Raw genomic sequence first — 18382 nt, 5'->3', positions numbered from 1 at the left:
AAAGCTTCCAATTTACGACAACTTTTAAAAGGACTGCTAGTAAAATCAGTTTCAGATACAATACAACACTTCATGATAGAAGAAACAATGTGTTTTACATTTGTGGTTTCAGGGCCTTTTATAGCTGAATTTGGGGTATTATGCTTTGCTCATTGTTGAAGGCCGTAGGGTGACCTATAGCGGTTACTTTCCGTGTTATTTGGTCTCTTGTGGAGAGTTGTCTTATTGGAAATCATACCACATCTTCTTTTTTTTTAATGCACCAGTACCTGTTTTGTTGAATTTTAGCCTTTTTTTTTACAAAAATAAGGTTGTTGGCTTTCTCGTTTGAATTGTTTTACATTGTCTTATGGGGGTCTTTTATAGCTGACTATACGGTATGGGCTTTGCTCATTGTTGAAGGGCGTACGGTTACCTATAGTTGTTAATGTTTGTGTCATTTTGATTTTTGTGGAGAGTTGTCTTGTTGGAATTCATACCACATCTATTTTTTTTTTTAAATGTACCCAAGTTTGTTGAAGTTGAGTTCTGTTATGGATAAAACTTACAAGTGATCAAATCAAAATGTTTATAAAGCCAAACTATTTTTTGGTTATCTGTTGACCACATCTTCTTAAACATGTGACCTTACCTGTATCCGCACTGGTTGTAGATATAAGAGAAAGGGGGCGGTCCCTCTTTTTATGTCCCGCCTTTAAATCTCTCTCCAGTTGTGTGGGATCCCCAAACTGTTTCTCCTCCAAACCAGAAGTCTCAGTTAGTTCTTGGAGACTATCTAAGTTCTGGGACCATCTCATTTCCTGTGAGTCAGCCATCCCACAATCACTTTGTAATGATATTCCAGAATCCGTCATAGGTTTCCTCTGTCGGTATATTATACCTTCGGTGGAACTCTGTAAAGAATTGGTAGAATCTGTTAATCCTTTTACAGAGATTCCAGAATCAGTCATCGGTTTATCTAATTTATGTATTTGTTCTCTCGTAAGACCACTTTGAACCTTTTGGAAACTAAGTTCCTTGTTGCTGTGAATACTATCTTCCTTATTAAGTTTCAGATTCTCTAATTTTTCTGACAAACTGTCATTTCTACTACTAGTATTAGCATCTAATCCGTATGTGTATGTGGCATTCAGATTACCCTTCTCATTGTACCCTCGGAGCACGTTCTTACTGTAAGAATCTTCCAGACTATCGTCAGATTGTTGCTCTTCTGAATCTGAAGCTTCTTGTCTCCAGTCAAGCGTGTCGTCTCCTACAATAGGTAATTCAACACCTCTTGTCTGATCTGCCTGAAAAGTGGAATTTAAATTATGTCTAAGATTTTGTAGGATTTGATCATCAGATAATTGTGCCACCTCTTCAGGTATACCAGTGCCGATACAAGATTTGGAATGTGATATAGTACGGGTTCGATCAAGCAGGGATTTGGATTTTTCTGTCACCAATGGCGTGGAAGTAATCACATTTTTATTTTCAAATGTTTCATTTAATGAAGCAACCCTCTTTGTTTTTTCACAAGATTGAACAATTTTTTCAATGTCGGTAAGATTTGAAGAATCGACTAAATCATCAGTTAATAACTCAGTTTGGAATAGAACGTCCTCCAAATCAAGTACACCTAAGCTTGAGCTCATACTCTCGCTCATTTGATTTAATTTTGAAACAGGAGTCGTCTTTATTTCACACTCATTTGATATTTCAGGATGAATTTTATCAGAATTTCTAGAATTACTTAAATGTTTTGGTGAATTATTTCCCTCAGTATCAAAAGTTAAATTGAAATATTTCCTGCCATCAGAAGAAAGGCAATCTTTTAATTCTGGACCAATAGAGTCATCACCACTAGACCCACTATCATTATGGGTACGATTTAATTGTTCTATCTTTTCACTAGGAAGGATAAACCCACTATCTGTATAGATACGATTTAATTGTTCAATCTTTTCAGCGGGAAGGATATAGGTATTATTCAAAGCATTGCCAGTCACCTCAAGCTCAGTACTTACACAACTTTGACCTTGATATTGCTGCTGTCCATAGTTTTGTGATCTCCTTGGAGATTTATGATGGTAATCCTCAGACTCAGATCCACGAGAACCTTCACTCAACGTAAATGTTGATGATAACTTTTTCACACAAGAATCTCCATATTGTTCTGTTAACAAATCATCAATGTTTAAATTAGAACGGTCATATAAATATTCTTGTTGATAATGATGTTTCTGTTGTTGAGCAATCCTAGGTGGTTCACTACGATACTGAAACTCCTCCTGTTCCTCGAGTATTTTAGAACGTAACAAACTCTCTGTATTATCAGGTTTATTAAATGATTTAGGTTGAGGTAAGAGTCTCCTGACCTTGGTTTTAGGTTGAGGTATTTGTCTTAACGCCTCGGTTATATCCTCCGCACTGACCACAGATCCTTCAGGTTTAGATACTCTATCTGCAGGAGCAAATATTCCATGTCCAACTCGGCACTCGAAATAACGAACACCTTCTACCGATCCATCATGTTTTCCTTCAGGTTCGTCAAGTTCAATTCCACACCAGAATCCAGATGCAATGTGGGTTTTACCAAAATAAAGCAGAGTTCCCGATTTGACTCCACTTATTACTATTCTATCTCCGACATGTAGCTCCTCATCTGCATGATCTTCAGGGGGAGGCGAAAAAAGACGTGGTTCTTCTTGCTTCTCCTTTTGTAGTCCGAAGGTTTTTGGCGCTGGGAGAAAAGATCTTCTTTTCTCTTTAGCTTTCCCCTCGGGTATGGGTATTCTTTTGTTGGAATAGGAGGCCTGAAATAAAAGTATATAATAAATAGTTAATTAAACTGATTTTAAATATTCGTCTATATCAAAAGCTACCCATTACCAACAAATCAAATATTCATTAATAATATAATGTAAATTAAGAGGTTGTGACATGAGATTTTATTTCCTTTTATTACCTTCAATTAAGTATATTTTCCAACAGTAACAGGTAACAAATTTCCAATATATTTCACTATACACATTTAGATTAACATCTAAATCAATTTTATTCTAAAATGAACTGAATAGAATTGTTTGAGCGTATTGTGTACAAAATACAATGTACAAGAATATTAATAAACAAATTTTTGCTACATTTAATATTGAAAGTTCATATTAAGATTTGCTGATAATTTTGTTCTTTTTAAATTACATTTAGATCTACTATGTTTTTATATTTCATTTAAGTGTAAGAGAATAATGGACTGTAAAGTGAGAATAAGAGAGCTGTAAATTACTGGTCCAAATTATACATCATCATCATACATTGTCTTTCTCACAAGACGTAGATGGTCATTTTATAACCACAAACCAAGTCGATCATGTCAGATGTTCAGTTCATTTGTAAAACAAAGGTCTCAGATGTGTTCACTATATAAAGAATTACAAGTACAATGCTCTCTAAAAGTCAATATATACAAACACTGTTGAACCTAAAGGAAAACAAAATGACTTATAGTGCTTCTTTGGCTTGACCTTCATAAAATAGGCTTGGAGCTAAAATTTTATAAATTAAAGATGAGTATATATCTATCTTTAAATAATGAGATTCATAATCAAGATGATCCTAAACAGAATCGTCAACAATCTAGCCTGAAGAAGTAGTGACAGCCTATTGTAAGAATATATCAGCTTTATAACTGGTATTAATCTCAGAACATCTAGGAAGAATACAAACTTATCAAATCACATCTGAAAACATTTAAAGAAAAAATGAAGACAGAAAGTGCCAATTATTTCATATTTTTCATTAACAAATATGATTACAAGCTGAACGTAGTACTGTCTTGATTAAAGGTTAAGTTGTTTTGTACCGGTTCTTGATCTTGCTTCATCAATGAACCTTAATTCTGTTGATTATTTACATTAACTTAATTGCTGACTCAGGCAATTAAAGAAGAGATAGAATTATATCTAGGCCCAACTAAATTATATTTCTGTTAATTAACCTTGATTTTATGTTTATAATCAATAAATAAAGATGAACACCCTTTGGTTTGAGAGTTCAAATCTTTCTGATGAAATGGTCGAAAATTTGTCAGACATTTACTCATATATATATCTGATACATATTTTCTAAAAGCATAAAATAGATGGTGCATTTATATATCTTTAATATTGGATACCATTAAAGAACAAGAATGTGTCCATAGTACACGGATGCCACATTCGCACTATCATTTTCTATGTTCAATGGACTGTGAAAATGGGGACAAATCTCTAATTTGAATTTAAAATTAAAAAGATCATATCATAAGCAACATGTGTACTTAGTTTCAAATTGATTGGACTTCAACTTCCTCCAAAATTACCTTAACCAAAAATTTAAACCTGAAGCAGGACATGCGGACAGACGGAAGATCAGACGGTCAAACAGATGCACAGACCGAAAACATAATGCCCATAAATGGGGCACAATAAATAGGGCATAAAAACAGAACACATATCCATGTTCTTGTACGACCATATATTTGATTCTAAAGATGAACTTAAAACTAGACAAGATATATATATATATATATATATATAACTCGTCTAAACATCAACCCAACAATGTTAGATCTGTAAATTTGCTTTCGCAAATTTTTGGTTCTTCCCTCGCCGGGATTCGAACCCATGCTTCTGTGATATCGTGACACCAAATCGCCTGCACTGCAGCCGTCCCGCTAGACCACACGACCACCTGGGCTCTCAAAAAAAGAGCTTTCGGTGGCCATATGTTACCTTTCCACGTCAGTTTTAATCTAGCGGCGTACTACAGTACATGATATATAAGGCATGAAGATATATATATATATATATATACAAGCTTCAATCAATTCCAGGTTTTTTTTGTCACCCTACTAGAATCATTTGAACCATAAAATCTCAATAATATCTCATTTTCATGCCCCACAGATATAATAAATAAAAAAAAAAAAAAAAAAAAAAGTATGAAATTTCTGTTATGATATTTTGTCTTTCTGATGACATTAAATTATGTATATATTTGTATTAAGATATCTAATATTAATTATGTCCATAGATCATCAATCAATAGATCAATGTTATAGACACATTAACCTGTCATATAACAACTTAATCACAGGTAAAAACAAGGTAATCAATGTCATCTTTAACTTCAACAACTATAGTGTGAGATTTTAAAATAAGTAAGGAATATCTGTAGGAATTAAGCTGAGTGTAGGAGGGGCCTGGGGTGTTTAGCCTGTCGATAACACCATCATCAGCATCAAGGAATTGGAGCTATGTCCAGGGTTTCTGATGCTGGGGACCAATCATCAATTCTCCAACCTTTACAATTGTTGGAGTAACATAATTAGTGAATACAGGACATATATAAAGATCTTCAGCAATAGAAATACAGACTAATTGATATTAGTTCTGTCAGTCTTAAAAAATAAACAATTAAAACTCAAATTTTTATGAAAAGCTATATGATGCTGTTCTCATCTGAGCCAGACCGAAATAAATATATAGACTTCTGGATTTTTAATGATGATTCATGGCATTATAAAATGTTAATTATTCTAATATGACGTGGTTCTTTCGCTTTGTAAACAACACTGTGATAAAATTCTCGATATATCTATACTTAGCGCAGACTCCGTGGTGTACATAATAATGGCTGTTACAATATACTTCCCACGTAAATCCGCATGTATTGAAACCTATTTGCAAACCCTTTGTCGATTTAATTGATTTAAAAATTGCAATTCAGAAAAGACAAATTCACTTTTATTCTTATTGGGATGCATAATAAAAAGAAGTAATGCATAAGAACTCGGAGAAACCAACAAAATAAAAATAAAATAAAATTCCGTGAAAGTCTATTAATGTTTTTGGCGCATTTAAGTCATTTCAAAACATGACGTCATACAAATGAAAACTCAAGAGTTGAACGTTTTCTGTTACGTTAACTATATTGACATGTCGTTTACTATTGTATTAAAATTGATTATCAAGGTAGGTTATGTTTGATTTTCTATTCTATTGCATTATTCGCATATGTACTGATTTCAGCAAGTCAACATGGCGGCTCATTGGTTACGAAATGTCAACTTTGGATTTGACGGTAGCTCACGGGAAAAAACATATAAATCAACATGACAATTGTTGGTTTTGAGAATGAAACATATTTTTTTTCAGCGGTTGTTCACGAAATAATCCGTACAAGCTACGGATCTATTAAAATGATGAGCTTTATCTAACAGGGAGTAAAAAAGAACAGCCATACACACAGATTTAGCCACCCTCGCTTCAGTTTTTTTAATGATCGTATTTGTCCTATTAGAATCGAAATAATTCATGGAAGCCATAGATTATTGGAAATTTACACATGGCCTGGGCCGTGATATTCGTTGATTTTATCCCTCGCTAACGCTCAAGATAAAATTCGAATATCACGGCCCAGGCCATGTGTAAATTTCCAATAATCTATGGCTTCCATGAATTATTTCTTAATTTGAACATATCAAAGGGAGGTAATTTGATAAATTAAAATGTTTCATGAATCAGATAATTAAAAAAAAAAATGATTGTTATTGCTATTTAAAACCAAAAGTTATTAGGAATGATCTGCAATATATGACATCAGAGATGAAGGGTAGGAAATTTGAACTTTGCATTGCAACAGACCCCCTACTGATCTCTAAGAAAGTTGTTTCAAGGGTTCATTAAAGTGCATAGAGCATTGAACTTGCCTTACACAATGAAAATACTTAACTTTAATTATAATTCTTTTGATTTAACTTAGCTACAAATTTAAACAGCACAGCAAATTAGTCCAGGTCACTACACAGGAGCGGATTCAGCGGGTGTTTCCAACCTTATGCTCCCATTCGAATGAATTGATCATCCAAAAATAAGGGGGGTTCCAACCCCAGGATCCCCCTGGATCTGCCAATGCTACATTTATATACTCTAGGCAAACAGATAAGACCTTATATATGATTCAGATTGAAGAAAATTCAATTCCACAAATACAAATTTTATGAGTTATCTCCCCTATGCATTATCAATTCAGTAGTAAGTTTTCACTGAAATGAATGAATAAAACATTTCTTCTAAATTTATATAAAATATAACAATCAATGGTCACTGTTGAAGCCAGAAGTAAATTACAGTATTTGTATGCATGCTTGTGACCTCTATAGATTAAAGATAATGAACATTTTATCATAGTGTCAAGAGCCAAATATTCATCTTATTCTTTTTTATTGATTATTGTAGACACATGTACTGGCAAATAGCGAAAAATGGATTTTTATACAAGCTGATTGTAAGATTTTTAAGACAGATTCAGAAATTGTCATTAATATTTTGTTGCAACATAGGTGAGAGACCCTTCTATATGTATTAACTACAATATGTAATTGTGGGTTTTTTCCAATATGGTGGTGGGGGGGGGGGGGGAAGTAACCCCCAACAATAAATAATTTAAAGAAGTGTTGTAATGAAATTAGTAATCATTGATTTGACAGCTACCTACCAACGACAAGAGATTGTACAGATATTATACCTTTTTCAAACTGTCATATTTCATTCTTTTTTATGAACTCAACAAAAGCCAAATTATTCTGTTTAATAGTCAACTACATTTCCACTTCAAGGAACATGTACCCCCTTTTAAAAACTATATTTGTGTTTTCTCAGATTTGTATGTTATCAATGTAACTTAATGATCCTACCCATCGGATATACTTTTGTACACAATTAAGTCCTACAAATCCAGTATCATCCATGTTTAACTAATATCATTTCTTCACATTAATCATAAAAACTGTCTCACGTCCTTTTAAATCTTTGTTTACACAATCTAACTTTTTAGTTTGTTTTCATATCGAAGAGATCATAATATGTTTACAACCCGTGTAAACATTACGATAGACAACTATTCTATTTAATTAGTCGTTAACGAAGTAGTATTAATTACTCCTACCTTTTTAACTTATAATAAGGACACCAATACTTTACACCTGTCCACAATTTAACCTGTTAGGTAAATGTTATCTAGATAGATTAAGAGATTGTAGACCTGTCAGATACATGTATTAAATATGACAAAAGTTGTCACCACTTTACATATCTTCATCTAACATAGATATGTACCAAGACATTTTTATGTTCGCCATAAATTGTAAAAATAACACTTACCATTATATATCTCAGGACAAAATGATAATTTAAATATCCATCATAACAGGTTATACTTTTACCAGTGTCCAGTCATCGGTCATCTCATAATTATGAAATCCTTTAACATTTAATAACATTTTGGGACGAAAGAAAAATTCCTCAGTTTAAAAAGTTCACAGATGTCCTACGAAAAAATTCTATTAATCTGCCTCCATGTTCCTCAAAATACCAGCAACTCGTCAGTCAGTAATACTGTGCCAATTCTAAATCAACATGTATTTTATCTACATCTACTTTACAGTTATATTAATAAACAACAAGCCTAAGACAAAAACATGTCTTAGGAAGATCCTTCACGAAAGATAAATATTAAACATCACTTCTACAGTACAAAACACAAGTCGTCAGTGTATTCAATATGTGCAGCTTTATTGATCTGAATACTAATCAAATATTTTCCTTTTATGGGTTAACACTGATCAATCAATTTCTAACTTATATTGGATTTCTACTCATACTGCAATAAATTCTACTAAAAATATAAATTTAATGAAAAGATAGTTTAAAAGTTATTAGCTTTTATCATTTTGAAAGTTTTAGGTCTGGGTTATTGGAGTATATATATTATGTATAAATACATTATAATATATTGATGTTTTGCGTTTATTGATGTTATTTATATTTTTGTACATGTATGCTGTAGAAGCAGATGTTACCACCTACGTGAGGAATTCACATACCTTTGTTAATATACTCAAAAGATGCTATTCAACTGGAATTTTAAGTTAATCTTTAATAAACAAAAACTACATTTTTCAGTTCTGTCAAATACAGAAAAATATTAATAAAACTGGAAAACATTATAATACTAAAAATCTCAAGTAAAGATGACAGAAACTTAAAAGAGAAAACTCATCAAATCTAGACAAACAGAGCATGGTCTAATGTTTGAATATGGAAAGTCAGTGGCTGATCCAGAAATTTTCATAAGTGGGGGCCCACTGACTGCCTCAGAGGGGGCCTGCTCCAGTGACGCTTTGGTGATTCTCTATATAAGCAACCAATTTTTTCCCAAAAAGGGGGGTGGGGGCAGGCCACTTGACCCTCTTAATTCGCCTCTGAAAGTCAATAGTGACAAGTATCAAATCCCAGTAAGACAGTCAAAAGTTATTCATTAGGGTGTCATGTGTCCTTTAGGTCCAGTTGCAAATTCCTATAATACTATAATGCTTGTACAAATAATTCAATCATTATTATAAAAACACTATTCATTACTTAATACATGTGGAATAGTTCAACAAATGATTTTAGAAAAGGAAAGTTGGATTATGGGGGGGGGGGGGGGGTAAAATATCAATCCTTTTCAGTTCCCTAGAAATCTAGTTTCCAAAAGAATTGTTCAAACATACAAAGTCACATTATGCATAGTGCTCTTTAAGATATTGATTTGTCCATGTATAGCTAGAAGGACTTTATTTTTTAGGAAAAAAACTGGAATCTAAACATGCACCATAAAACAGTGTCAACAAGACTTCATATAAGAATCCATTGCAATATAGATCTCTTATTGATTGTTGCTGGGGGAAACAGCAAGCATAATATACCACTTTATTTCATTGATTTCCAATGCACAAGCATAAACCAATTAAAATCAGGATTCCAATGATGACTCGACTCCTAGTGTTGTTTACTCTACTATATCTATGGAATAGTACTTCATTGATTAAATATCTACTTTATGTTTTACAGTATTGAGACTTTTTCCCCCCAACAGATAATGAAATGACTAATTAATGATTAGGATTGAAATCTTTATTGTCATGATTTGCAGTGTTAGTTATCGCCCCTTGAATTTGGATAAGACTCCATGTACATGTATACTAATTGATTGATTGTTGATTGCGAAATGTCCAGTGGCAAGTATTTAATGTATATTCATGTATGTAGGACCTTTTTCCGGACGTCAGGATCTGGTGTTTTTCAGCTCCTGATTTTGGGATTGATTCTTTCGGGATCTGGGAACATTTTTTTTTCAAATTATGGGATTTCATGTTTTTAAGCCAAGGTTTTCGGGACCAATCGAGTTGAGATGGCCAATGATAATTTGTTTATCGCTATTTTACCAATGCCTGCATTATCAATTTCATGTCAATTTCATTAGCAACCCCACATGCCTCCTTAGTTTTCAGGGATAATTGTCCTTCTCAAGAATGTTAGCATGATATGAAAAATTACCTCAAAAAAAAAGATCAAAGGAAAAAAGCAATAAAAAGCGATAATTTAACATACAATGGTTTTAAAAGGTGGTTTTTGGGGTAAATTTATACAGTGGTGTGAGCGCCAATGAGACAACTCTCCATCCAAATAACAATTTAAACAAGAGGCTCTCAAGAGCCTGAATCGCTCACCTGAATTTTTTGGTTTAATCTCTCATCAATGATTATTTTTGCTTTTCAATTCATTTAAATGTTCTTTGAATCGTCCTATTTTCTTCAAAAGCAAAAAAAAAAATCATTTTCTCCTATGTTCTATTTTAGCCATAGGAGCTATGTTTCTTGACATGCAAGGAAATGAAATATAAAATTTATACTAGATACTCTAAAACTCTGAAACTCATTTAGCCTAAGTTTGGCTGAAATTGATACAGCAGTTTCAAAAGAGAAGATTTTTTAAAGTAAGTCAACATGATGAACAAATTGTGAAAAAGTCTTTAAAGGGCAATAACTCCTAAAGAGGTCAATTGACAATTTTGGTCAAATTGACTTATTTGTAGATCTGACTTCGCTGATCATTTTTGCTGTTTACAGTTTATCTTAATAATATTCAAGATAATGACCAAAAACTGCAAAATTTCCTTAAAATTACCAATTAAGTGGCAGCAACCAAACAATTGGATGTTTGATTCATCTGAAAATTTCAGGGCTGATAAATATTGACCTAATGAACATTTTTACTTCATTCAGATTTGCTCTTAATGCTTTCGTTTTTGAGATATAAGCCAAAAACTGCATTTGACCCCTATGTTCTATTTTAAGTAACGGCGGCCATGTTTTTTGACAGATCAAAAATCAAAGCACACACTTTGTGCAGGATAGTATAAGGAACAATCATGCTAAGTTTTAACCAAATCCATTCAGTAGTTTCAGAGGAGAAGATTTTTTAAAGTTAGCAAATATGATGAACAAATTGTGAAAAATTGTCATTAAAGGACAATAACCCCTTAAGGGGTCAATTGACAATTTTGGTCATATTAACTTATTTGTAGATCTTACTTTGCTGATCTTTTTTGCTGTTTCAGTTTATCTTTATCTATAATAATATTCAAGATAATGACCAAAAACTGCAAAATTTCCTTAAAATTAACAATTAAGTGGCAGCAACCCAACAATGGTTTGTTTGATTCATCTGAAAATTTCAGGGCTGATAGATCTTGACCTAATGAACATTTTTACCCCATGTCAGATTTGCTCTAAATGCTTTCGTTTTTGAGATATAAGACAAAAACTGCATTTGACCCCTATGTTCTATTTTAAGTAACAGCGGCCATGTTTTTTGACGGATCAAAAATCAAAGCACACACTTTGTGCAGGATAATCTAAGGAACAATCATGCTAAGTTTTAACCAAATCCATTCAGTAGTTTCAGAGAAGAAGATTTTTTAAAGTTAGCAAATATGATGAACAAATTGTGAAAAATTGTCATTAAAGGACAATAACCCCTTAAGGGGTCAATTGACAATTTTGGTCATATTAACTTATTTATAGATCTTACTTTGCTGATCTTTTTTGCTGTTTCAGTTTATCTTTATCTATAATAATATTCAAGATAATGACCAAAAACTGCAAAATTTCCTTAAAATTAACAATTAAGTGGCAGCAACCCAACAATGGTTTGTTTGATTCATCTGAAAATTTCAGGGCTGATAGATCTTGACCTAATGAACATTTTTACCCCATGTCAGATTTGCTCTAAATGCTTTCGTTTTTGAGATATAAGACAAAAACTGCATTTGACCCCTATGTTCTATTTTAAGTAACAGCGGCCATGTTTTTTGACGGATCAAAAATCAAAGCACACACTTTGTGCAGGATAATCTAAGGAACAATCATGCTAAGTTTTAACCAAATCCATTCAGTAGTTTCAGAGAAGAAGATTTTTTAAAGTTAGCAAATATGATGAACAAATTGTGAAAAATTGTCATTAAAGGACAATAACCCCTTAAGGGGTCAATTGACAATTTTGGTCATATTAACTTATTTATAGATCTTACTTTGCTGATCTTTTTTGCTGTTTACAGTTTGTCTTTATCTATAATAATATTCAAGATAATGACCAAAAACTGCAAAATTTCCTTAAAATTACCAATTAAGTGGCAGCAACCCAACAATGGTTTGTTTGATTCATCTGAAAATTTCAGGGCTGATAGATCTTGACCTAATGAACATTTTTACCCCATGTCAGATTTGCTCTAAATGCTTTCGTTTTTGAGATATAAGACAAAAACTGCATTTGACCCCTATGTTCTATTTTAAGTAACAGCGGCCATGTTTTTTGACGGATCAAAAATCAAAGCACACACTTTGTGCAGGATAATCTAAGGAACAATCATGTTAAGTTTTAACCAAATCCATTCAGTAGTTTCAGAGAAGAAGATTTTTTAAAGTTAGCAAATATGATGAACAAATTGTGAAAAATTGTCATTAAAGGACAATAACCCCTTAAGGGGTCAATTGACAATTTTGGTCATATTAACTTATTTATAGATCTTACTTTGCTGATCTTTTTTGCTGTTTACAGTTTGTCTTTATCTATAATAATATTCAAGATAATGACCAAAAACTGCAAAATTTCCTTAAAATTACCAATTAAGTGGCAGCAACCCAACAATGGTTTGTTTGATTCATCTGAAAATTTCAGGGCTGATAGATCTTGACCTAATGAACATTTTTACCCCATGTCAGATTTGCTCTAAATGCTTTCGTTTTTGAGATATAAGCCAAAAACTGCATTTGACCCCTATGTTCTATTTTAAGTAACGGCGGCCATGTTTTTTGACAGATCAAAAATCGAAGCGCACATTTTGTGCAGGATATACTAAGGAACAATCATGTTAAGTTTCATTCAAATCCATTCAGTAGTTTCACAGGAGAAGATGTTTGAAAAATTGTTAACGACGACAGACAACGATGACGATGGACGCCAAGTGATGAGAAAAGCTCACATGGCCTTTTAGGCCAGGTGAGCTAAAAAGTAAACCATTAGAGGTAAATGTACGGCCTTCAACACAGAGCCTTGGAGCACACCGAACAACAAGCTATAAAGGGCCACAAAATTACTAGTGTAAAACCATTCAAACAGGAAAACCAACAGTCTATAATCTATATAAAAACGAGAAACGAGAAAAACTTATAAATTACATAAACAAACGACAACTACTGTATATTTTTCACTGGACATTTCACAATCAATCAACTGTATACTAATTGATTGATTGTGAAATGTCCAGTGACAAGTATTTTATGCATATTCATGTTTGTAAGCCAAGGATTTCAGGACCAATTGAGTTGAGATGACCAATGATAATCTGTTTATCACTATTTTACCTATGAGGACGTTGTCAATTTCATTAGCAATGCTTCATACCTTCTTAGTTTCTAGCGATAATTTTCCATCTCAAGCAAGTAGCATGATATGAAAAATTATCACCAAAAAAAAAATCAAAGGAAAAAAGCACAAAATAGCAATAATTTAACATACAATGGTTTTAAAAGGTGATATCTTGAGTAAATTTATACAAAATGCAAATCAAATCTTTGCAGAGTTTTCAAAATGTATTGCTGGTTTTAATAGCAACATGTTTTAATAGAAATTTATGAAAAAATCATAAGAGCTACAATTCAAACCCCAACTTTTCAAAGCAGCTACCACAAAGTCAAACTCAACTTTTTTTTTAAAGTTTTTAAAATAATTTAAGAAACGTTGGCAATGAATGCACTATACATACATATATGCTAAAAGAAATAACTTTTAAACTAATTTATATTTCCCATCCTCACCTTTTAAAAAAAATTAAGCTAATTAATTTTAAATATAGATAACATATATTTCAAACATCATCTAGTTATCTACCAAGATAAACACAGTCATGTAACCAACTGCAAACAATCTTATTTTATAACTTCACCTGCATATCTGCATATTTTAATTTCTGAATCAGTGATTTATATGATCGAACAACGCCTTAAATATTAAATACAATATGCAATATACAATTTGTAAATAAAAAATCATTTCTCATTATGTATTTAAGAAATATTTCAATAATGAAAGCCAACCACCCCCAATAGAAATAAACATCATAAAAGTAAAAAATAAAATAAACTGAAATAACTAATAAGCGTCAAAGATAATGAACTATTTAGATGAGATCTTAAGTATGCAAAATTAAGAAATAAGATTGCAAAATTATGCAATGTAAAGTATGAGAATTGCTAATAGTGCAAAAATTATGCAATGCATGCAAAACAACTTACGTTACTGTCTAATTGTAGAAGTGATATTAACAGGTAGCTGTAGGTCTGGCTAAAGTCCAGTTAGAACAACCTATTACCTACATTCCTTACTCCATTCTTTGTTAACTATTACCGTCTCATCATGCCAACAAACTTTCACAAGTTTTTATGATGGGTAAAGATTCTGTTTGTTACCTATCATTACCTACTTCTTTATTATAACTTATATTAAAATACAGGCCAAGCTAATTACATTCTTAATCTCTAAACTATTTACCACATTTTAATATGAAGTAGCCTGTACATATAATAGGGTCCTGCTTGTAAGTGGAGGATCCAAGGCACACTGACTGACTTAAGCAGGGGCCTGCTCAAGTCACACTTCAGTGATTCCCGATATAATCAACAGAATTTTTCCATCAAAAAGGGACGACCAGACCCCCTCCCTGGATCCGCCTATGTCAGTTGACTATCTTTCTCAAACAATGATAATTCATAAGGTTGTTAATAGTTTGCTTATTTATTGTTCCCATTAACATAATTTGTTACAATCAAACAGTAACATTGTTGTAAAGTAGCATGTCATTCAATATCCTTACATACATAGTTTGCTGCAAAAACATTGAAAACATTTTAAAAGCTTTTCTGCTTTAAAATTACATTTATTTCTCTTAAACTTAATCATTCTCACATGGTATATTTAAAATGTTAAAACAAGAACACAATATAATACTTTTCTTAGTTTTAATAATTCTATAAATCTGAGTTTATGATTTTTATAAGTTTACCTGCATTCAGACCAATGTATCCAAGGGCTATTACTCTAGCTGTCAATTTTTGTAATTATTTAAGGTGGTACCTAACACTACAGGGAGATAACTCTGTAAAATCAGCTAAACGTTTTAATTACGTTGTGTTGTTAAGGGAATATTAAGCTTCTCAATGACCACCAGCCATCCAACAGAAGAAAATGAAGGTATTCTGTGAAACAGACAAGTTTAAACAACCAGTAATAAGTGCCTTTGATATAGATTCAGTGCAGTCTGTTTAAAGAAATACAATTTTTAAGTGCATAGAACTTCATATTTCACTTGCTTCGTACGGACCACTAGACCTAGACTATTAAAACAGTCCATTTTGTACTCTTTTTATGCTTTATCCACTTTTCTTTGTGTTCAGAGTTCACAAATGAGTAAAACACATGAAATAAATACCACAAACACAAATAGATATCAGAAAAAAAATGTCAGAGAAAAATTAAGGATGCTGCTTTTGCAAAATTATTGAAAAAAGTGAAAAAGCTACTTTTTGGGCATATCAGCTGAAAAGTGACTTTTTTTACAAATTTCTATCAAATAAAAGTGGAAATCATTTCTTCTCATATAGTTTGACAAATAAATACCAATAGATCATTCAGAGAAGTTGTCAAAGTATAATTTCAAAATTTGCTAAAATGCACCTCTTAGGGGCCAAAAACTTGACCAATTCCAATAAAACTTGGCATGATTTAAGCTTAGTGTATTATGAGTCAGTTTACAAAGTTTCCAAGCCATGTGATTTATATTATAGAAAATGTGGCATTTTTTATATCTCAACTTTGGTTGCTAAATTGTGACGTTGAAATAGAAAAATTTCAACTTTCAAATTTTGGCTTCAAAAATCCCCCCAAAAAACACCAAATTGCACTTGTTTATGTCTCAATGTATAAGATATTATCTATTCAAAGTAAATGATAGCATACTTAATGTATGTGACTTATAAAAAAATTGACAAAAGTTAATTTTATATGTGCCTATGCCAAAAAATAGAGGTTTTCAAATGAAGCGAGGCCTTATATGAAATGTAATATTTTCCACTTACAACAATTTTCTGAAGTTTTTAAGTTAAAACAAAACATTTAACATATCATAAATGTTCTTTTCATGTAAATATAAGTTTCAAATAGCATAACACATGAGTTTTACATGGTCTTAAGCAATGTCAAGCTTAAAACAACAAGTTGTCAATTTAGGCTGTTCTCTATATTTCCATATTTAATTGCATATAAATGATATTGGAGATGGAAATATGCTTCTTTTTGCCCAAATCCTTGCTGAGATATGATCAAATATGAAGCCTGGATGTAACAAGACTGTTGCTTTTAACTATATATGTAGACGGTATGGTTTGATGCAAGGTTTTTTCAATTTTCTGTTTAAAACCTGCTTGAAATTTCAGTCTTGAAATGCCAATATTTTAACCACCAGCCATCCAACAGAAGAAAATAAAGGTATTCTGTGAAACAGACAAGTTTAAACAACCAGTAATAAGTGCTTTTGATATAGATTCAGTGCAGTCTGTTTAAAGAAATACAATTTTTAAGTGCATAGAACTTCATATTTCACTTGCTTCGTACGGACCACTAGACCTAGACTATTAAAACAGTCCATTTTGTACTCTTTTTATGCTTTATCCACTTTTCTTTGTGTTCAGAGTTCACAAATGAGTAAAACACATGAAATAAATACCACAAACACAAATAGATATCAGAAAAAAAATGTCAGAGAAAAATTAAGGATGCTGCTTTTGCAAAATTATTGAAAAAAGTGAAAAAGCTACTTTTTGGGCATATCAGCTGAAAAGTGACTTTTTTTACAAATTTCTATCAAATAAAAGTGGAAATCATTTCTTCTCATATAGTTTGACAAATAAATACCAATAGATCATTCAGAGAAGTTGTCAAAGTATAATTTCAAAATTTGCTGAAATGCACCTCTTAGGCCTGAGACCACAATTAATTTCTCTATCATTTCTTTATAATGTTTTGTCGCATTTAAAAAAAATTAATTGTTCTTTTTGGCTAATTTTTTGTGTGTGTAATGTACAGTACAAGTCCAAAGATATATGCAATTTTCAGAAAAATTGCATCATTACATCATACAAATTTGGCCAATACACATCCCTACCCCTATAGGCAAGTCAAGAGATGTTCCAAAAGTGTAAATATAACCTTTTTGCACCTGGCCTAATCACTCTTTTCTTATTGAAATCAGTTAAAATAAAACATCCAAAAGTTTATTTCAGCTCTCTTCTTTCATTTCCACCCCAGAAAAGCTAAGAAATGAATGAGAAAGGGAAAGAAAAAAAATAAAGAAGAAATACACTATAACTAAAGGGAACTATATTCCTGAACAACGAAAAGAAGGGTCATTAATTGTGGTCTTGGGCCATTTTTCTGATAAAACAGTTGGTTCACATAATTAAAATTTTTAATGTTTTTGTCAAAGGGTCAAAGTAAATACTTTGTCAAAATTTCATGAAAATTAAACGAGCCAAATTAATTTTAGTTAAAGTGTTGGGTACTTGGTGTGTAATAATTTTAAAGGTGAAATTCTACTGATTTTGAAACCGTTCACAAAACTTTCCTTCTCATTTTCCTGAATAACAGTAAACTTTTATCAAACACTTTTTTCTGATACATTCTATAACATAATCACCTGCTATCTCAATGAAATGTTTTATAACAAAGAAGTTATTCATCACAGTGTGTAATAATTTACAAAACAATAATACTATGTGTAGATCATATATTTTATATCTAAAGGGAGATTACTGCTTTAAAAAAAAGTTGATCTTTCACCATTATAAAACTTGACTGAGATATTGCTAATACCTATAGTACCTACATGTATATTTTTTTTTTAAATTTGGCATTACTGGCAA

At 31.9% G+C, this 18382-nt stretch overlaps 1 protein-coding gene across 4 annotated transcripts in view; it reads right to left on the bottom strand.

The window, feature by feature from the left end:
- Window positions 1-18382, bottom strand: part of LOC134702194 (CAP-Gly domain-containing linker protein 1-like) — a 94195-nt gene that overhangs the window by 58661 nt on the left and 17152 nt on the right. For 3 of the 4 annotated variants that reach the window (XM_063563262.1, XM_063563261.1, XM_063563264.1), the window contains exon 2: window positions 632-2795. In XM_063563262.1, coding sequence (XP_063419332.1) covers window positions 632-2795 — 2164 coding nt within the window. Of the gene's footprint in view, window positions 1-631; window positions 2796-8186; window positions 8604-18382 lie in introns of those variants that run through there. The other variant, XM_063563263.1, reaches the window with a different exon arrangement.

The sequence above is a fragment of the Mytilus trossulus genome, unplaced genomic scaffold (assembly GCF_036588685.1).
Source record: "Mytilus trossulus isolate FHL-02 unplaced genomic scaffold, PNRI_Mtr1.1.1.hap1 h1tg000424l__unscaffolded, whole genome shotgun sequence".
Classification (NCBI taxonomy): domain Eukaryota; kingdom Metazoa; phylum Mollusca; class Bivalvia; order Mytilida; family Mytilidae; genus Mytilus; species Mytilus trossulus.
The sequence above is the reverse complement of the archived record's forward strand: the minus strand, read 5'-3'. Positions and strand labels throughout refer to the sequence as shown.